Source organism: Caloenas nicobarica, chromosome 17 (assembly GCF_036013445.1).
Source record: "Caloenas nicobarica isolate bCalNic1 chromosome 17, bCalNic1.hap1, whole genome shotgun sequence".
Classification (NCBI taxonomy): domain Eukaryota; kingdom Metazoa; phylum Chordata; class Aves; order Columbiformes; family Columbidae; genus Caloenas; species Caloenas nicobarica.
In genome coordinates, this window is record NC_088261.1 from 13284230 (window position 1) to 13305568 (window position 21339).

A 21339-nucleotide genomic window follows, 5' to 3' on the forward strand; every position below is an offset into this window, starting at 1 on the left:
GACTGGACTCGGCAGTGCACAGGAACTGGATTCAGGGATGCAAGGACTGGAACCAGGATCAGGGTTGCAGACAGGACAACGGGCAGGCTCCTCTTGAGATGCCAGCCATGGACCAAGAGCCTGAGACCCTTGTGATCTCCCAGCTTTAAGCTGTGCATGACGTGGATGGCATGGAACAACTCAGTTTTCAATTGGCGTCACTTGTTCTGTCCACCCCTCCCTGCAAGTACAACCCCCTCACTTAAGGGACATAAGAGATTCACCAGTGATGTTGGCTGCTATAGCAATAAGATCTAGTCCTAGGCCTCTTCTGCATACCAGCCCTACTGTTAGCTCAGTAAAACTGTCAATATTGGCCGTTGTCAGCTCTGGAGCAGACCGTGTTTGAAAAACATGCATCCAACTGCAGAAATATGCAGTTACTTAGAAGAGCTTAAGCTGAAAGGAAAATTCACTAAAAGAGAATTAGTCTTGTTTTAACCAAAATCAAGACAGCCCTCATCACAGTCTGCACCTTCCTCAGAGAGGCAGCAGAGGTGAGGGGCCAATGTCCTGTCTCAGGTGACCAGTGAGAACAGGACAGGTGGAAATGGAATGAGGCTGCGTCAGGGGATGTTCAGACTGGACATTAGGAGGAAGTTCTTCACTGGAGGGTGGTCGGTCACTGGAACAGGCTCCCCAGGGAAGTGGTCACGGCTCCCAGCCCGTCAGAGGTCAAGGAGTGACTGGACGATGCTCTTTGTCTCGTGGTTTAGTGTTATGTGGTCATGCGAGCAGCGGGGAGCTGGACTCATTGATCCTAATGGGGATCTTCTAAGTCGAGATATTCTATGACTCTGTGATGTTCGAGCTCAAGAATAGTCCATCCCAGACCCATTTGTGCGTGTGTGTGTTTGTCTCTTTCTGGGCTAACTGGGGAGATGAGGAGATCTCTGGGAGGGATCTAAACCTTATGTGTGTCATATGGATGAATGATTTCCACTAACACAGTCAAGTGTACAGAGAGACATGGCGGGGTTGGGGAGGTGAGGAGCAGGTTCTCCATACAGTGATGGACCTCAGGCAGACTGCTGCTCCTTCCTGTCCACACCTCCTCAGGGGACACTCTGCATCAGTATCAATGGGAGAATTCTCCTGTCACTTCTTCTAAGTGCTCCTTCTGTACCTTCCTCCTTCACTCCACGCTTGAAACTTATCTAATTAAGCGTACAAGTGTTGAAGACCAGATGTACATGATGGAAGCGACAGGGCTTTATCAGCCCTGTCTGCTAATTGCCAGTCCCAGGCAGATACCTCAGGTACACTGGGGCCTCTGGAGGTTTGCACTGGGGCCTTATGGTCAGACCATGGAGCTCTGCCTGAAAACATGACAACTGCTCTCAGTTCTTCAAAAAACAAACAAAAAATATAAAACCACAACTCACTCATCAGCTGACATGATTCAATGTTCAAAATAAAATGTCCATGATTTTCTATCCTGCCAAAATATGGATTTTTACAATATGTATGAATTGCAGGAGAAGAAATATCGTAGTTACCCTGTGCTTGTATTTCCAGAACTCTGCCTATGATACTGTGTATTTAATCCCCCTGAACATCCAGGTGTTTCTACCTGTCCTTATTCAACCCACGTCTGCAGTCAAGTCTTCAGAAGCCTGTCTGGACATTTGCACTTTACACTGTTCTCCAGAGTTTCTTCTCCTCTCACTCTTCGCTCTTTCAGATCTCTCTCACCTCTCTCCCTGCTTTGAGCTTCAGGCAGGTAAAGCTGAAGTGTCTTTCAGCAATTGCTCTCATACTCCCTGTAGGCAACTCTTCAGTTGTGGTGATGGACCTCACTGGAAGTTGCTTAAACTAACGACAGAGTATATTTTATTCTTCGTTATGTTCTGTTGTGTTTTCTTTCTCATTATCTTTTTTGCTTTTGCCAATTAAAAAAGCTTCTTTGTGCCTATTTAAATCCAGATCTCTAAGGAAAGCATGAAGTAATTCATGGAGAGAAGCTGTAACAATCAGGTGCAAACTTGAGTGGAGAATCTGATGTAAAGAAAAGTGATGTAACTCCCAGGGGGCCAATGAGCCAAACACGGAAGTTGGAGAGGTGAGGAGCAAGGGTGTCCATCCCGTGTCTGGCCTCAAGGGACTGCTTTTCCCACCTGTCCAACCTCCTCAGGAGACACTCTGCACCAGTATCCATGGGATCCCATTCTTCTCTCACTTCTCCCTAGTGCTCATTCAAAATGTCCTCTTTACCTACCCCCCTGAAACCTCTCTAATGAGCTCTATAATTCTTCAATACTTGAAGAAAATGATGGAAGAGACACGGCTTGTGAGGGCTTGGAGAATTTTAGTGAGCCCATGGAGTATATGAGGCTCATGAACATCAGTTACTCAGAAGAGACTCAACAAAGCTCTCAAGGAGCCAAAGGCAAAAGCAAACCCCAAAGTTCCTTGAAGCATTAATGGGCCCCACTGAGGGCTGTTCCTGACAAAGCCTCCCCAGAGACTCGTTAGAGCAGATAATTGGAGGCTGTGATGACAGGGAGGCCAAGGCCCTGTGCAGGTGGCTCTGATGCTCAGAAACCCCTTGGTTTGCTTTCTGAAGCAGAAAGGAGAAGCCCTGACCTCCAGGCAATGGGGAGGGGGATCCTGTCGTTCACACATGGCTCAGGGCTCTTGCTGGGACCGTGGGATGTGGGTGTGCAAGGCCGAGGGAAGGACAACACTGGTACAACAACCTCCAGCTTCCCCATGCGCCTGCAAGGAGACAACGAGGCCCCAGCACCATTGGGACAACATGTCTTCTCCTAGGCCTCAGTGGCAGAGACAACTGCCATGGCCAAGGGGACAGAGACCTGGGTTGTGTTGGTGCCTTCCAGCCTTGCCAGCACCCTTTGCCATCTCAACCACAGGCTGTTCTACATGGTCCTACACCTGCCCCTCTTTCCCTGCAGGCTGTAGACACCCATCTCTCTTCCCCACCTGCTCTCACCCCAGCATTTCTGTACCTTCACTGATGTGTCTGCACCCTCACTGGCTGTTCTTTGGAACACAAACCATGGGCTGATCCAGCTCCCTCTGGGTGACCTCTTGCACCACGGCACTGCCCTTCTAGGGACATTTCTTCCTCCTGCTGTCCAGTCTCTACCTTCCAAGTTGCACTTTGTGACTTTTTTCTCTCTCCTGCTCTTTCCCATATACCAAGGAAACCTCAATCATTCCAGAACTTACCCTTCAAGCAGGGAGTCCTGCCTGTTAGGCTTCTTGTGGTCTTTCAGCTGCCCAGAGAGAAGGAACCTCACCATGAGCTCCTAAATCCCAAGACTGATGCTGGCGTTTCAGCTTCTCTGATAGACACAACCTTGTTCCTGCTGCTGTCCCATCATGTACTCGGGTGGGATGGACATGACAACCCGTCTCCAAGGCCTCTTCCTGGGTAGAGCCTGTGGGCACTTTGGAAGAGGTACCTTCCCAGGTGACACTAGTAACTGGCTGCACAGAGGACTTTGTACCACTGATGATATTTGGGCTTCATGGTTCACCCAGCTTCCCACTCAGCATCCACTTCTTCAGCCCAGTCAGCACCACTCTGGCCAGAAGGAGACCATGTCTGACGTCTTGCAAACTCCCTGTACACAACATGCCTTTCTTTCCCTTGCACATTTTGGTTCAGCAATCCCTTCCTTGTCCTTCACATTCCTAGAAATGGCTGCAGGAGGACGTGTCCCATCCCCTTCCCAGGGATAGAGGTAGGCTGGCCAGCTTGTAATTCTCCCAGTTCTTGTTACTGCTCTTCACGAAGATGGGTTTGAGGTTTGCCTCTTCCAAGGATCCCAGAACTTCTGATTTTACTGTTCTCATGAGAGCACAATCCCGCATCATGGTCAAAGGTGACGTAGCAGACAGCAGCACTTGCAATTTGCCTGTCCAAGGCAGCTGAGATGAGTCACACTGGGCCAGTGGGGTTTGTTCCTGGAGTCACACGCACAAATGTCAGGGTTCTGTCAGGTGCCCATCTCTCAGCTGGCCTCATGGACTCCTTATGCACCCAGGGATGCTCATAGACAGAGTCTGTCCCTTTCACACACAGAGGCAGGAGTCACAGTGTCTCTCTGGCCTCCTGTTGCCACTCCCAAGGGACAGGAGACACCTCAGCCCTGTGGTGTGTCCCCCTGCTCTGCACTCATCTGAGATGTCCCACGTCATGAGGAATGGACATGGGGACCTCAGTTCAAGGAAGCACATCCCAGTGCTGCATTCAGGTGGTTTCCCATGGGCTGTTATTCCCAACATGATGTGACCTTGAGAGACTGTCTGTCTCAGAGGCCTTCAAGGCACTCCAAAGAATAGCTGATGGCATTTCTGCTCACGTACATGATGTGCATGCTCTCTTCTCCTCTGTACAATGCAAACATGGACTGCTGACCTGCTCATTCAGGAACAAATTCTCCAAGCTGGTGTGACAGCCCAGGGCTGGAAATGGTGGCTGTGAGGGCCAGTCCATGACAATTGCCCTGGGGCAGCTTCCACGGGGTGTCCAGTGCACAGGGGCAGAGCCCAGACCCTGCTCTGCTGGTCCTGCAGGTCTCTGGCAGGAGGCCTGGCTGTTAGAGGACACTGCTGAATGCCCCAAACCTGCAGGCCTACAGTTTTTCACTTTTTCAATCTGTCAGCCACTGTAATGGGAATGTTCTTGAGAGAAACTTTGTAGGAAGAGATAAACCTTCAGGCCCTGTCCATAGGAGATCACCTTGCCAGCTGGAAAGGCTGTTCTGAGGCCACCTCTGTCACTCAAGTGCCCATTGCCTGTCCCTGCCTGCGCTCACAGGACTCACACAGAGCAGGACGGTGACCAGGCTGCCAGAGCACTCAGGCCTTGCACCAACACAAGGGATGAGAAGGAGAGTGTGGGAGTGGAACGAGAACAGCTCTGGAAGGCCAAGCGCTGGTGCTCCCTGGCAGTGCTGCCAGGCTGGACTCTTTTCCCCTCCTCCCATGCACACAGGAATTTTCCCTGAACCTCCAAAAAGGCCTTAGAGGAAGGATATAGTGAAAAACAAGTTACTACAGGAATGTTTATTTTGTTTAGGAGACAAGACGAGCACGGCTCCTCATTTACACAGGCAGTGGCTATAAAAGAAAAGCAGAGAGAGAATTAGAACGGGCATGACAACATTATCACAATAAAAAACCAAAAAACCAACCAATAACAGAAAATGCAGATGACAGGCTGGGCCTGCAATTAGCTACATTAAAAGTCTTATGTAGAAGCAGATGGGCAGTTTATTGCTTCAGAAAACAATAAGATATGAGTTTCCACAGGGCATCCTTGAGCTCCTGGTTCCTCATGCTGTAGATGAGGGGGTTCACTGCTGGAGGCACCACTGTGTACAGGACAGACACCACCAGATCCAGGGATGGGGAAGAGATGGAGGGGGGCTTCAGGTAGACAAACATGGTGGTGATAACAAACAGGGAGACCACGGCCAGGTGAGGGAGGCACGTGGAAAAGGCTTTGTGCCGTCCCTGCTCAGAGGGGATCCTCAGCACGGCCCTGAAGATCTGCACATAGGACACCACAATGAAAACAAAACAGCCAAAAGTTAAACAGACACTAACTACAAGAAGCCAAACTTCCCTGATGTAGGCATCTGAGCAGGAGAGCTTGAGGATCTGGGGGATTTCACAGAAGAACTGGTCCAGGGCATTGCCCTTGCAGAGCGGCAGTGAAAATGTACTGACCGCGTGCAGCAGAGCAGTGAGAAACCCAGTGGCCCAGGCAGCTGCTGCCATGTGGACACAAGCTCTGCTGCCCAGGAGGGTCCCATAGTGCAGGGGTTTGCAGATGGCAACGTAGCGGTCGTAGGACATGATGGTAAGCATAGAATACTCTGCTGTGAACAAGAAGATAGAGAAAAAGATCTGTGCAGCACATCCTGCGTAGGAGATGGCCCTGGTGTCCCAGAGGGAGTTTGCCGTAGATTTGGGGAGAATGGTGGAGATGGAGCCCAGGTCGAGGAGGGCGAGGTTGAGCAGGAAGAAGTACATGGGGGTGTGCAGGTGCTGGTCACAGGCTATGGTGGTGATGATGAGGCCGTTGCCCAGGAGGGCAGCCAGGTAGATGCCCAGGAAGAGCCAGAAGTGCAAGAGCTGCAGCTCCCGTGTGTCTGTGAATGCCAGGAGGAGGAACTGGGTGATGGAGCTGCTGTTGGACATTTGCTGCCTCTGGGCATGGACACTGTCAGAGGAGGTAATGAAAGTAACACGTTAGGGGAGACTTCTCTGAGCAAAATCAAAGCCATTTCTCACACACCCTCCCCTGCTCCACACCCCCTTGTCCTTTCCCAGACCTTCCTTCAGCTCCGTGGCTGAGCCCTGGGTGCTGCTGGCTGGAGGTGCCGTGAGGAGCAGGGCCTGTGCCCGCTGGCTGCCCAGGAGTCAGCCCTGCTCTGCAGCAGGGGTCATGGAATGGGGGGCAGGGGCCAGTCCTGGGGTTCAAAGTTGTCACCTGAAACTGCTGATGCTGAAGAAGAGCCTGTCAGCATCTGCACTATCACCAAGAATGAAACAGGACGGTAAAATGAAATTTGAAATGTTTGGGTTTTTTAAAGCTTCACAGAATCACAGAATGTTAGGCAGTGGAACGGACCTTGAAAGATCATCTAGTCCAATCCTGAAATTCCCCTGGAGAGTGTTCTTGGGTGTCATAAACCCTCAGCATTTCTCCTGCATTCAGGGAGAACAGAGCAAGTCCTGCAAGGCAAGAGAATGCCTGTGGGTCAGTGCAGAGTGAGGGCAGCTGCTCTGTACCTCTGTCTTGCTCCAGCTGCCCTGGGCTGGCACCTTGCTGAGATGGAGGCTGATCACACTGCCATGTTTCCATGAAAAGCCACCAGGCACTGCTGAGAGCAGAGGTTTGCAGGTTGGAAAAAAGGACAGGTCAGACTAAAGCTGATGGGTTCAGCAGATGTGGTGCTGCTGCTGTCCATGGGCAGAGGAGTGGGTGAAGGGATGTTCTGAGGCTTCTGGCAGATATGCTGATTAATCAGAGTTGCAGTTCAGGAGTCTCAGTGACTTGTTAAAACTTGAGAGCTCATTTTGCATTTATCCTTTCCTACACCTGCCTTTCCACTAGCCTTGGAATAGGAAACTGAAAGGACAGACATGGGAAAGCTTCTTATCTTAAGAGTAATATCTGTAACCAAGCAGCAGAAGGACCCTCCCCTGCCAGGGGTCGCTCCTTCCCCCCACAGCTTCTCCCCTCAGTGTTGCTGGGATCTCCCCGGGCAGGCTGAGCGCTGACCCTGGCAGGCGGCAGAGTCCCTGCCCCGGCACAGCCCTGGGGTGCAGGGACCCTGCTCTGCAGGACAGCCCTGGCCACCCCTGCCTGCACATTTGCATTTACACCCCACAGCCATCCTTGGGAGAATGCAGCATTCATGTCTTGTCACTCTGACAGTGCAGAAGGCAATCCCTGCTCTGCAGCACATCCTTCTCCTCTGATCAGAGAATCTCTGAGAGTTGTACTTACATCTCTTGCAGGCTCTGCAATGTGACAGCTTTCTGAGATCCTACCAAGATTTGCAGATGCATGCCCTGCAGCCACAGGCTTAATATCTGTGAAGATTTTTCTCCAAGTGAGCTCTCCTCTGTCCTCCCACTCCAGACTGTGTTTCCCCTCTCTGTGCCTGGCTCCTGTCCCCTCGGTGCTGCAGGCAGAGCCCTCAGCCCTGCTGCGCTTTGCAGAGGAGCTGCTCCTGGGCAGAGCTGTCTCTCTGCAGCACTGCCGCTTGCCATGAGCTCCCTCTGTCCCAGGAGCCCAGCCCAGCTCAGCAGCACAGGAGCAGCCCATGATGTCCCTTTCTCTGGCTCCTCTGGGCTCCCTCCAGTAGTCCCTGGGGCTCCAGGGGCACGTTCTTTGAGACAACCTCAAGTAATCACTGATCTTGATCCTCTCTCGTCTGCAGAGACACTTCTTTCCAGCATTGTGTTCTTTGTATTAAAAAATAAATTGGTATGAGAATCATCTTTTCTTGTCCCAGGCAGAGCTGACTCAAGCGGGGACGCAGGCCCTGTTAAGTTCAGCCCTGCTGGAAGATCACTGGGCCTGCTGAGCTTCCCTGTATTTCAAGGCTTCAGGCAGGCGCAGCCTCCTGCTCTTTCTCACAACAAAGCAGGAATCTCAGACATAGTGATAAGGTTCCTAGAGTTTCTCACAGGCCTATGTTATCTAACACAGACGTTCTACTCATCAAGCACACAAGGTCAGTAAAACAATTAGCGTGATGTATGTGCTTTTCCTACAGACAGGTACAAGTCACTTGAGCGTATTTACATTTAACTAACCTCCTCGCCAAATCTTCCGCTACATTCCCATACACATGGGCTCTTGGACACTTGGTACCAGGTTTCCTTGGGGCAGGTCAGAGCTGGGCTGGATCCACAGCTGGCGTGGTTCAGCCCAGATGGGAGGCAATGTCCTCAGCCAGGGACCTGATTGGCTGAGCTGGAGCTGTCAGTGTTGCAGACAGAGCTGTGACACGGACGGAATAAACTTGCAAGGCAGGGTGGCAGAAGTTAGTTCATCTGGTCTTCAAGGACAGCAGCCTCCAAGAACAGCCTGGAGGCTAGACCTGTAAGGCAATTCAAGAGCCTCATGATGAGCTGTTACTACTTCAGGACCAGTTAAATGAGAAACAAAGATAACGTGTGGCCATTGATGAATTTAATCAGGGTAAGAATTGGTAGTCTCTGTGTCCCTTGTCCTCCATCTTCACCAGCAAGGTCTCTCTGGACTCTGTGACTGGAGGCAGAACAACCAGCAGTGGATGGAGATCAAGTCAGGGGTCACTGGAGCTAACACAATCCTTTCCAGTCTATGGGACAGGAGGGGCAGCATCCCAGGAGCTGAGACAGCAGGACCATGTCACAGTGAGGCCACTCTTCCCCATCTTGGAAAGCTCATGGAGACTGGGGGGACTCCCTGACCACTGGCAGTTCTCACACATTGTGTGCACTTTTCAAAAATGGCCAATGGGTGAGCAGGGGAACTAAGGGCTGTGCCCCAGAACATGGCCACTGGGACCCCATTTCTGGGTGTCTGGAAGAGAAGGTGACGGGGTTTACCCAGGGTAGGTTGTGTCTGTCCATCCTCTTTGCTTTCTGTGAGGAAAGGACAGGGTTGCACGATGTGGGGAGAGCAGTGGTGGTCTGTTACCTGGCAGTCAGCAAGGCATTCAGCACCATCCCCCACAATATTCTTGTGTCCAAGGAAGGATAATAGGATCTGCATTGGTGTGTAAGTAGATGGGTAAAAACAATCTGGATAGTTGGGCTTGGAAAGGTGCTATAGAAAGGGAGAAACTTCCCAGTCATGAGGACAGTCAAGCACTGGAAGCTGTTTCCCAGGAGTGCGCATTCACTCTACCCAAGTGTCCAAGATGTTTTTGGATAAAGCCCTGAGTAATCTGGTCTGACCCTGCTTTGAGCAGGAGGTTGGTCAAGACACCTCCCGAGGTCTCATACAGCCTGAATAATGCTGTCCTTCCTTCCCCTTCATGTTTTCAATTGAGGTAGAGCTCTCAGGATCTCTCTGACCACAGAAGTAATTCACATGAGGTCCAGGGCTGCTTTACAAGTGCCCCCAAACAGTCCTGACCACATCTTGTGCATCCCTTTTCATTTGCCCCAACCCAGCGTCATCTTTTTTTGCTGTCGTCATGCCCACCTTGTTGATCCTTTCAGAGCAGGTTGCTCAACAGGTGTCAGCATCCGTGTACAGAGTCTGCACATCAGCCAGGCAGCAAAGCCATTGTTACAGAAATGGAGACGAGGCTCTTGACCAGCTCCTTGTCTGGCTTGTCTCCTGACCCATGTGGTGCTTCGGGCTGTGAAGAGAATCAAAACCAACTATTTGACTGGGGTAGTTTCATCTGACGTGTCACGCAGGGCAGATGAAGGGAGCTCAGAACTCCAGTCTCCGCTGCACAGTTGGGACTTCAGAGACTGGAAATGCAGGTGTAAGTGTGTGTCAGTGGACACCACATAAAGATTCTGGATTCCTTTGTGCCTTTGCAGTGAGCTGGCATCTGCTCCTTGGCCTTCTTTGGCTAAAAATGAAACTATTCTCCTATGCCACCTCCACCTCACAACAGGAAAAAAAAAAAAAAAAAGGAGAAAAGTTATGAAAGAAGGATGATTTTGGGGTAATTCTGTCCAAGATGTGTACTCATTAAATGATTAAAAACAAAAAAAAAAGTGAGAGAAAAAGCATTGTTCTAAGAACATCTTTCAAGACACAACTACTAAGGTGTAGCAGCTGTTTTGAAAAGCAAGAATGACTGCTAGGAATGAAATTAAACATCTTTAGTTCATCATCATCACCAGTGAGAATAAGGAGTTCCCTGTTACTGCTATTAGTTGGTAGTACCACTCTTCTAAAACATCCTTGAGAGCATCTCTGTTGTCCCTCGGCTACAAAGCTCGGACTGCTCAGAATTTGAAAGGATTGTTTCAAACCTCTGTGACCCAAATCTCTACAGCCATCTCTCCTCAACAGTCTTTTACCCCAGGAAGAGGAAAAATTCCAATGCAGGCACCAAACCCGTGTCCAGTCTGCCGGGAGAGCCAGGACAGTTGTGCCACACAACAGCAGCCTCTGAGGGAAGCTGGAGGTGATGGGAATTGAAATGGTTTCCACCCAAATCACAGAATAATGGCATCATAGAATCATTTAGGCTGGAAAAGACCCTTAAGAACATGGAGTCCAACCGTAAATCAAACAGTGCCAAGTCCACCACTGAACCATATCCCTAAGCGCCACATCTCCACATCTTTTAAATGCCTCCAGGAATGGAAGCTCCAATCCTGAGCTGGCAGGACACCATTGGCTGCAGTTAGACATAAGATACTTGTCATGACTGTGAATTCAGACCTCACTGGCAGGATGTCTCACAGCCCTCACTGAGGAGGGCAGGGTGTTGGGGAGATGGGAGCACGTTCCAGTTTCCCAGATCCCAGGACAGAGCCCAAACCATCCTTCCCTTGAACTCTGGCATCCAGTTTCCTGAGACGCAAAGCTGGTGGGCCTTCTGTGGATAATCATGTTAAAAGGCATGAAAAGTCCTTCAAATGTTTTTGTAATTTATCAAGGAATGCCAGTTTTTAAAGAAAAAAAAAAAAGTTTAACATGCTTATATTTACATATCTGTAAAATAGTACTCTGCATCTGTGGTAGCCCCTAAGTGGTTCAGATGACGGGTGGCCTGGCAAAAGTCACCCTGTTCCTCCCCAGGTGCCATGGACACTGCTCATTTGCCTCTCCAGAGAGTGGCAGAGGCTGCATTGCATTCTCGGGACAGATTCCTTCCAGGAGAGACACAGACACAGGGGTAACTCATCAGGTCTTCATGGCATTTCACTCGGCATCTGTTTTTGTGTAATTGGTGATTTCCTGTGACTGCCCTTTCTGCACAAATGATCATAAAAACACAATCATTTCGTAACACATGGTCATAAAGGGGCTGTTATGGACAAGAAAGCTCAGCATGGGCTCTGGAGAGAGCGAGGAAGTTTATAATAAGCACCAGGAAGAACCAAGAAGCTCAAGGCCTCTTCTGAGGAGCAGGAGACCCTGAGCGGCCGTGACTGGCCATGTGTAGGTGTGGGAGAGGGTCAGGGCATGTCAGGGAGAAACAATGAGATGGCCGATGGCTTTAGTGAACCCTTACAGCCATGTCTGAGCCCCGAAATGGAAAGCAGTTGACGTGTGCAGGTGGAGGAGGAATAGGAGGAAGATTTTCCTGGGAATATGGAAGGAAGAAAGGCCTCTCTTGGGCTAATCGTGTATGGTAGTGACATTTCCATCTTGTGGGCATGGCTGTGCCTGGGAGATGGGGAGTGGCCGCTGCTGGGGGTGGCTGTGCTCAGTCATGGCCCATGAGCTGACCTTGCTCTGCTCCTCTCTTACACTGCCCACACTTGGATGGTCCTCAGGAACCATCCATGAACCTGGTAGATGCTTGAACATCCTGGAGTGATGGGGTACAGCTACAAATAGAGGGTTCAAGCAAGTTTGGGACTGGGACATTGAGGTGACTGGTGACCATTGCCAGGTCTATGAAAGAAGCTGGATGAGTTGTGAGGAACTCACAGGCATTTCCAACTCCACAGAAAACCAGAGCCTTGCAGTTAAAGCAACAGCACCTGACATAAAACCCACCCCCAAAACACAAAACACTGTCCACAGGCAAAGCCTTGAAAAACATTTGAGAAAAATTTGCAAGGTCCCAGGGGTCAGGTCTCAGCCATTCTGGGTATAAACAAGCATCAAGGGCTGACATGGCACCAGAGCCACCTCCACATTGCCCTCACCACCTGTAACCAGTGCCTCCTAGTCTTTCCTTCACCAGCCTCCAGGGACAGGGACCTCGACTGGTTGTTTCCTTCACAGCTGTGTCAGTGATGGCCCTTCGTGGGGTCCCAAACACCCTCAGAACCTTGGGGTTTGCTTCTGCCTTTCACTTCCTTAGAGCTTTGTTCATTCTTTCAGTAGCTGCAGTTCAGGATCACGGCACCAGAGGGCTCACTAATATCTAAAATGCCCTTTCATGGCAATCCTCTCTGCATCATTTTCCAAAAGGCTTCAAGTCTGGTGTGGGTGATTAGGGAGATTTCAGGAACAGCCAAACAGAGAGCATTTCCATAATAAACAGCAATAAACCAGTATTTCTTCTGTTTCCTTCCCTGCTCACCCTTCCCTCCCTTTCCAGAACAGGTGGTCTCAGCAGTCTCCTGTTCATATTGATCTGGAGCGTCTCCTGATGAAGATTGAAGATGTCAGAAAAGTGGGTGCCTGAATCACCTCGTGAGTGAGGAGACAGGCCAGGACAGCTCAAGAGGAATCACACTCCTCTGGACCAAGAGGTGGGTGTTCCTGGGAATCTCAGGTGCCACAGCACAGCGATACTTGTGTTCAGGGAGCTGGTGAAATGACCCATTTCCTTTTCTGTAATGGTGTCTGAGTTTGCTCAAGTAACCCCTGACTTGAGCCCCATCCACTCCTGGGTGTTCTCCAGACTCCTGCCTTCAGGAACAAAGCCCCAGGAGACCTTGCTGGTGAAGATGGAGGCAAAGAAGCTGTGAAGTACCTCAGTCCTGTCTGCTTCTACTCTTACAAAGTTCAGCAGCAGGTCCATGTTACCCTGGTCGGTTATTTTACTGTAGGGAAGCAGTGTCAGCTCATCTGGCTGCCCTCAGCCTCCCCTGCAGGTTTCAAGTCCAGGGCAGCTGTGGCATCATCGCCACATCAATGGAAAACGTTTCTAAATTCCTCCTTTACAGCTCGACATGCTCCCACCTCCTGTGTGTTGCCTTTTTCCCCTGGAGCTCCGTCAGTTCAGACAAGCAGCCTCACAAGATAAATGCTACTTCTCGTAGGTACTCAGAGAGATCATTCCCATTCTTAGAGCAGGCTGTCCTGTAAGGCCTGTCAGATTTCCTGAGCTCCTTCAGCCTTCAGAGCTGCTTCCCTGGCACCACCTCTATCAGCGCCCCCAGTCATGTCAAAGTCTTCTCCTCTGGAGCCCACCAGCCTGTGCTCTGCTGCTGGCCTTCCTCCCTCCCCTCTGGTGCCTGGGACCCCACTGTTTCCTGCTCACACCAGCCAAGGTGGACACTGATGTTCACATCCTCGACCAGCTCTGCCTTGTTTGCCAGTTCCAGATCCTGGTGAGCATCACCCTTGTTGGCCCACCAGGCAGACATGTTAAGAACTTGGCCCAAGATCCTCTGGACTGTTGGCACCTGCCGCTTTGCCTGGCCAGTGAATGCCAGGGCAATTACAGTTCCCCATAGGAACCTGCTCATTGACTGGAGACTTCCTCTGGTTGCTGATAGAACATCTTTCCCATTTCTTCTTCATGGTCAAGGAGTTTGTAAAATCCAACACGTTGTCACCCTGTATTGGATTTGCATGGTCAAGTCTTGGAACCAGGCTGAGTGTGGCTGTGCTACACTTGTCACCTCTCGGAGAAAACAACAGGAGTTTGACCGATGTCAGACAGAGCTGATTTCAGCTGGCACCAAGATGGACCCACTCCTTGACAAATCTGAGACACTCAGTGATGCTGACAGCACCTCTGTGATATTGTATTTGAGAATGGGTAAAAAACACTGCACAACAGCTGGTGGGAGAGAGGAGGGAAAAAATGTGAGAGACAAAACACTATAGACACCAAGGTCATATCCCATGGGACCCAAGTAGGCTCCTCTCCTGAAATCGTGCTCTTTGCCTTGCTATCTTCTTCCAGGAGCCTCAGCTCTACTTTCTCATCCCTGACCAACTCTTTCTGGTTTGTAGGTGGGAAGTCCCACAGGGCACCTCACCTCACTGAGTCTTCAGTCACCCGTATCAAGAAGATGTTTTCAATGAGGTCCAAACACCTTCTGCATGGCTGGTACCTTGCAGATATTGAGATATCGTAAGTCTGCTGTGAGGAAACGGCCCTCCAAACATGAGGCTTCTTTCACTTGTCTGAAGGAGTCCTCATCTAATTCCTCTTCCTCATCAGTGAGTCTGTAGCTGATGTCCACCCACCACAACATTGCCCATGTTGTTCTGCCCTCTCATGCTGACTCCTCAGCTCTGAGCTGATATTCTCTGTCCCCAGGCAGAACTCCACACATTCCTGCTGCTCCCTCACATAAAGGGCAACTTCCCCTCGGAGTCCAGACCTCTGGCATGATGAGAACCAGACCCCCAAGACCCCCCAGTTTCTCCAGGAGGGGCTGTTTGTAGTGCCCTGAAACTCCTCATGCTGTTATCTTTGGAGAGACACTCTCATCAGGATAAGCCATCTGCATGCAAACATCAAGAGCTGACCACAAATGGAGCTTCACTCCAAGGAGGGTCCAGACCTTGAGAAAATCTGGGATTCCGCCATCACAAAGCTCTGAAAAAGCTTTATCGGGGTAGGAGAAGAACCCCATCCATCAGGACAGAGCAGGACCTGACACGCTGAGCAGTGACCCTGAGGAGAAGGGCCTGGGCACTACAAGGGCCACCACACAAGCCCGTGCTGCACGCTCACCGTGAACAAGGCAGCTACACACGGGGCTGCATGAGGAGGAGCGTGGGGACCCAGACACCTGGAGTTCTCATCCCATTCAGTTCAGCACTGGTGTGACCCCACACACAGGTGTGTGCCAGTGTGCGGCTTCCCAGTTTGGAGAGCTAGGGAGGAACTGGAGAGTGTAGGGCTCTGCCAAGGCAGGGTTCAGGACCTTGTGCACATGGTGTGGGATGCTGAGGGACCTGGGCTGCTTTGGTCCAGCAGCGCTGGGGAGGCTGCAGCAGTGTAGGAGGAGCCTGAGAGTGCTTGAAGGGTGGTTTCAGAGATGGTGGAGGTTTTCTTCATAGTGGGAAAGAGCTTGAGAAAGAAATAGCACCACAAAGTGCAACTGGGGAGGTTCTGGCTGGACATGTGGAGGAAGGAATGTGACTGGAAGGGCAGTGCTGTGGTGGAGCAGGTCACCCAGAGGGAGTCTGCATCAGCCCAAGGCTTTGTGCTTCAAGGAACAGCTGGGGAGGACAGAGAGAGATCAGCAAAGGAAGGAAGATGCTCAGACAAGAGCAAGGTGGGGCAGCAGGGGGGATGTCTCCAGCCTGCAGGGAAAGAGGTGCAGGGGATGCCACAGCATAGCACAGGCTGTTGTGGAGATGATCAAGGGATGTAAAGAGGCTGAAAGCCCCCAACAGACATGAGCTCCTTCTCCCCTCAGCTATGGCTGTTGTCTCCACCTCTGATGCCTGTGAGGAGACACCTTGTCCTTAAAGTACAGGGGCCTCATGGCCTCCTTGTCCCCAGCCAGGAACCTGGGAGGTGTCGGACCATAGTCCTGCCCTTGGCCTTGCACAGCCCCACATCACACTGTCTCAGGAAGAGCCCTTTGCAACATGGGAGGGACAGGATCTGCCTTCCCAGGGTTGGGGGTCAGGGCTTGGCCCTTTCGTTAATGAAACACAACCAGGTTTCCTGATCATCAGAGAGACCTTCACCTTGTTTTTCCTGACCTGTCATCTTTGCCTCCAGTTTTCTTCTCTAACCAGACACTGGGGTCAGTTCCTCAGTAGTGTTCCTCAGTGGGACCCATTAACATTATAAGAAACTTTGGAGTTTGAATCTGACTTTGACTTCTTGAGAGGTTTCTTCAACTTCCTCTCTGTGTCTGAGGTTCATGGACTCAACGCCAAAGCCACCAGAGGGGTCATTAAAGCGCCTTGGGCTGTTCCTGTGCTGCTGAGCTGGGCTGGGCTCCTGGGACAGAGGGAGCTCATGGCAAGCGGCAGCGCTGCAGAGAGACAGCTCTGCCCAGGAGCAGCTCCTCTGCAAAGCGCAGCAGGGCTGAGGGCTCTGCCTGGGGATCTCAGGGAGATGAGCGAGGCAGAGAGACCTTGAAGGTGGTCAGGACTGGGAGGATGACTGAGAGCTCACTGGAGGAGAAATCTTTGCAGCCCTTGCCATGGTAAGTCTCTGGGTGCAGGGCAATGCAGCTGTACATCCTGGAGGCATCTCCTAAAGTTAGCACAGGCACAGTTTGTGGGATCTGTAAGGAGGGGCCTCTTGTTCAAGCAATATTGAACAGCTGTGAAGCCGGGTGAGCATGCAGGTGTTTCCAGGGCTGTCCTGCAGATCAGAGTCCCTTCACCCCATGGCTGTGCCGGGACAGGGACTCTGCCGCCTGCCAGGGTCAGTGCTCAGCCTGCCCAGGGAGATCCCCATGACACTGAGGGGAGAAGCTGTGGGAGGAAGGAGCGACCCCTATGAGGGCAGGAAGGGATCTTGTGCTGTGGAGAGGGAGCTGTGTGGGTCAGGGCTGCTCACAGCTCCAGATCACCCCCAGGACTTTTTCCAAGTAGATGCCTCAAGAAGATCAATGCAAGGATTACCAGACAGGTAAGATGCTTTCCTGAGCCTTTCTTTTCATTTTCCTGTCCCAAAGGTTGGGAGGTGCACAAAAGGATAAAAAGAAAATGAGCCCTCATGCTTAAAGAAGTCACTGAGAATACTGAACTGCAACTTTGAGTGATGAGTACATCTGCCAGAAGGCTCATAACATCCCTTCACCACTCCTCTGGCTGTGGGCAGCACCTGCATCACCTTTGCTGGACCCCTCAGCTTTAGTCTGATTTGTCTTGTTTTCCAAGCTGCAAACAGGAAGATGCCCCCAGGCAGTGCCCTGCAACAGGCAGGGCATCTGTAGAGCCAGGGTGAGGGCACAGAGGGTGTGATGGAGTATGTGAGCACTGACAGGGAAAAGACATGACACATGGCAAGACCTCCCAGGGGGAGAATCTCCAGGCAGCAGGGAAATGATCAGAAATTAGAGGCAACTAAACCCGGAATTGTTATAGGAGGCAAAACACAGAAAACTCCCTGTGATCCCCCACAGTGCCGATCCCTCCTCTGAGCAGCCCCCTCACCTCCTCTCCCACCCAGAAAAGCCTCTGCCCTCAGGGCCGGGGGCTCCAAGGCATGAAGCAGCTCCTGTGCAGCCAGAGCTCCAGTTCCCTCTGCAGAGCACAGGGGCTGAGAGCAGCTGCCCGGCAATGCTGGTATGTGGGAGGTGGCTGCACAGCTGGGGAAGGGTGACGCTGTCTGAGTGCCCGGCTGCCTCTGCCCTGGCCTCTCTCACACCCACCCTCACCGCATTTTCCTTCTTGCTCCACTGCTCTGGGCCACTGTTGTTGTGAGCTCGTTCTTGCTGTCAGGCTCTCTGGGGATGGGAGTTTCAGCTGCAGTCACAGCCTGATCTTGTGGGTCCTTTCCTGCAGGTGTGTCCATGGGAACACATGTCCCAGCTTTCCTCTGCCCTGTGGGGTGTGGGCAATGCAGTCTGTGGGGCTGCAGAATGAGCTGAATCTCCCTGAATCAAATGCCGTCATTACAACACTTGGACATATCCTTCAGGTGTCCTTCCAAGCTGGGAGCTTTGCTCCAGGATGCAAACCTGTCCTACAGCATCTTTGTGTTTTCTGAAAGGCACACAGAGAAACGCAGAGTTGCTACAGCAGAGAAAATGCTGTCGGGTTTGTGCAATGTGCCATGTGTGTCTTGGGCTAAACGTGAGATGCTGAGACCTTAGGTAAGGGTGAGACATCTTGTGGTTCCATCTGACAAAGCTGAACCCCAGGACTGGCCCCTGCCCCCGTTGCCATGACCCCCTGCTGCAGAGCAGGGCTGACTCCTGGGCAGCCAGCGGGCACAGGCCCTGCTCCTCACGGCACCTCCAGCCAGCACCACCCAGGGCTCAGCCACGGAGCTGAAGGAAGGTCTGGAAAAGGACAAGGGGTGTGGAGCAGGGGAGGGTGTGTGAGAAATGGCTTTGATTTTGCTCAGAGAAGTTTCCGCTAATGTGTCGCTTTCATTCCCTCCTCTGACAGTGTCCATGCCCATCGGCAGCAAGTGTCCAACAGCAGCTCCATCACCCAGTTCCTCCTCCTGGCGTTCACAGACACACGGGAGCTGCAGCTCTTGCACTTCTGGCTCTTCCTGGGCATCTACCTGGCTGCCCTCCTGGGCAACGGCCTCATCATCACCACCATAGCCTGTGACCAGCACCTGCACACCCCCATGTACTTCTTTCTTTTCAACCTCTTCTTCCTCGACTTGGGCTGCATCTCCACCACTGTCCCCAAATCCAAGGCCAATTCCCTCTGGGACACCAGGGACATCTCTTACACAGGATGTGTTTCTCAGGTCTTTTTCCTTTTATTTGCAATATCAGCAGAGTGTGCCCTTGTCACTGTCATGTCCTATGACCGTTACGTTGCCGTCTGCAAACCCCTGCACTACGGGACCCTCCTGGGCAGCAGAGCTTGTGTCCACATGGCAGCAGCTGCCTGGGCCAGTGGGTTTGTCTATGCTGGGATGCACAAAACTAATACATTTTCACTGCCACTGTGCAAGGGCAATGCCCTGGACCAGTTCTTCTGTGAAATCCCCCAGATCCTCAAGCTCTCCTGCTCACACTCCTACCTCAGGGAATTTGGGCTTCTTGCTTTCAGTGGTTTTCTGGTTTTGGGAAGTTTTATTTTCATCCTGCTGTCCTATGTGCAGATCTTCAGGGCTGTGCTGAGAATCCCCTCTGAGCAGGGACGGCACAAAGCCTTTTCCACGTGCCTCCCTCACCTGGCTGTGATCTCCCTGTTTATCAGCACTGGTGCATTTGCCTACCTAAAACACCACTCCATCTCCTCCCCATCCCTGGATCTGGTGGTGTCTGTTCTGTACTCAGTGGTACCTCCGACATTGAACCCCCTCATCTACAGCTTGAGGAACCAGGAGCTCAAGGATGCTCTTAGGAAGCTGATGACTGGATGTTTTCAGCAGCCATAGGCTGCTTAATTCTCTCTGAAAATTGCTCCCAGTGTATGTCATGACAGGCTGAGTTTGTCTTTCCTTTGCTATATTTTTTTTCCTTTTCCTCATATGATGATGTCTTCAAAGTAATGTCACTAGACATCCCATTAAGTATCCTCACATCTTGTGTGACTGAGACAGTTTGTGTAAATGAGGAGTTTCTCATTGTATTTGAGTGAAATAAATGAACCTACAACAGCTTTTTTTTTTTTTTTTCAGTCTGAGGTCCATCCTCAGCATAGCTAGAATGAACAGGAAATGAAAACACCTTCCTGGATGCACCAGCGTGTGCCTGGAGCAGTAAGAGGTCTTGAGGACCTTAAGGGCCAGGGCTTTTCTGCTGGCCTGGAGAGAGGGGATGGCCTGGAGGGGCTGCAGACCTCTCAGGATCTGCTGGAGAGGAGAACAAAGGACACAGGTGCCTCCTTTTCCTTTTGTCGTGCATGTTCACCCACCTCTGGGGTGGCTCCTCTCGGAGCCCCAGGAGCTGCTGTGCCCTTCAGAGGGGCAGAGGCTGTGGGGTGACTGCCCAGAGCACCTGCAGTGGGCACTGGTGAGGGACCAGCCCCGACTGGGCTTTGCTGGGGAGAGGGTGTTGATGGTGGAGAGAGGGCAGGGGAGGTGGGAGAGACTCGAGGGAGTTGGGATGGGCTGGAAAGGACCTGGGAGAGAAAAACATCAGCATGTATCTCATGCTGCATGACCACGCAGGGTGAAGACTCACACCAGGGGTTGTGGTGCAGAGCCAAGGATTGTGAGAGGGATCAAGACATGCAGGTGCAGGAGAGAGGAGGCTGTTCTGTGCCCTTGGTGACATGGACAGACCAGGAAGGTGGCCCAGGGCCTTTGTCACCCCCCAGCCACTGGGCATCTCTCCTGGGCCATTTCCAGCACTGGCTGCTCACCCCAGGTTTATGGGTGAGGTTCCCTGTGAGGCCATTTAATAACAGCAGAGAGTGATGCTGGGGCTGAGGGACTCAATGCCTTCTGTGCCTGGGTCTTTACTGGAACACCCTCCCAGGCCTCTGTGCTCAGTGAAGGGGTTCAAGGAGGAGAGCACGTCTTGGCAGGAACCTCAGGAAACCCCAGCAGGACAAATACCAGCGTCTGCCCCTGCAGGGGACTCACCCTGGCAATGGCACAGGCTGGGGCTGCCTGGCTGCGAGCAGCTCTGTGGGAAAGGTCTGGGTGGGCAGGGAGCTGGGCAGGAGGCAGCGTGTGCCCTGGTGCGCGGGAGGCCAGGAGCACCCTGGGCTGTGCCACCAGGAGCACGGCCAGGAGATGGAGGGAAGGGATTCTCTGGAATACTCCATCCAGATCTCAGATCCCAATTCAGGAAAGATATTGGCCAGATGGAGTGGGTTGAGCAGAGGGCCCTGGGGACAGCCAAGGACTGGAGCACTTTGCCTGTGGGGAGAGGCTGAGGGAGCCGGGCTTGTGCAGCCCAGAGAAGGGAAGGCTGGCAGGGACCTCATCACAGCCCGTCAGTACCAACGAGGAGGTGATGGAGAACACACAGCCAGGCTCTTCACCATGGTGTGTGGTAGAAGAACAAAAGAGAATGGGTGGAAGGTGAAAGAGGACAGGTTCAGCCAGGACATAAGGAAATTTTTTTTTTCCCCAGGAGCTCAGCCAAGTGCCATCTCAGGTCACCCAGAGAGTCTCTGCAGCCTCTGTCCTTGTGGGTTTTCAATCTCTGATTGAAGGCTTGAACACCTTGGTCTGACCCAGTTTCTGACAGGTTGGACTGCAGACTCCTGAAGTCCCTTCAGCCTCAGTTCTCTTATGATCCCATTGTGATGTTGGGCTCTGTTTCTAACTGGAGCAGAGCAGACGATTATGGGCCATGAATCCACCTGTGCTGTAGGTGACCATCTAAACTAACATCTCAACCAGTGAACCAGTCAGCACCTCAGTG

General features: G+C 51.8%; 2 protein-coding genes across 2 annotated transcripts; one reads left to right on the top strand and one right to left on the bottom strand.

Moving 5' to 3' along the window:
• Positions 1-5283: 5283 nt before the first annotated feature.
• On the bottom strand, positions 5284-6216 carry LOC135995621 (olfactory receptor 14J1-like). The gene has a single exon (XM_065647073.1). It carries the CDS (start codon positions 6214-6216, stop codon positions 5284-5286), a length of 933 nt encoding a protein of 310 aa, XP_065503145.1.
• A 10261-nt stretch (positions 6217-16477) lies between these two features.
• On the top strand, positions 16478-19397 carry LOC135995539 (olfactory receptor 14A16-like). The gene is made up of 2 exons (XM_065646916.1): positions 16478-16524; positions 18443-19397. Exons 1-2 carry the CDS (start codon positions 16478-16480, stop codon positions 19395-19397), a joined length of 1002 nt encoding a protein of 333 aa, XP_065502988.1.
• Positions 19398-21339: the final 1942 nt, after the last annotated feature.

Bases quoted from the DNA above. Each gene is read 5' to 3' on its own strand.
- LOC135995621 (XM_065647073.1), bottom strand. From the start codon at position 6,216: ATGTCCAACAGCAGCTCCATCACCCAGTTCCTCCTCCTGGCATTCACA.
- LOC135995539 (XM_065646916.1), top strand. From the start codon at position 16,478: ATGACTGAGAGCTCACTGGAGGAGAAATCTTTGCAGCCCTTGCCATG. The intron at 16,525-18,442 runs GTAAGTCTCTGG...CTCCTCTGACAG, and splicing joins TCTTTGCAGCCCTTGCCATG to TGTCCATGCCCATCGGCAGC.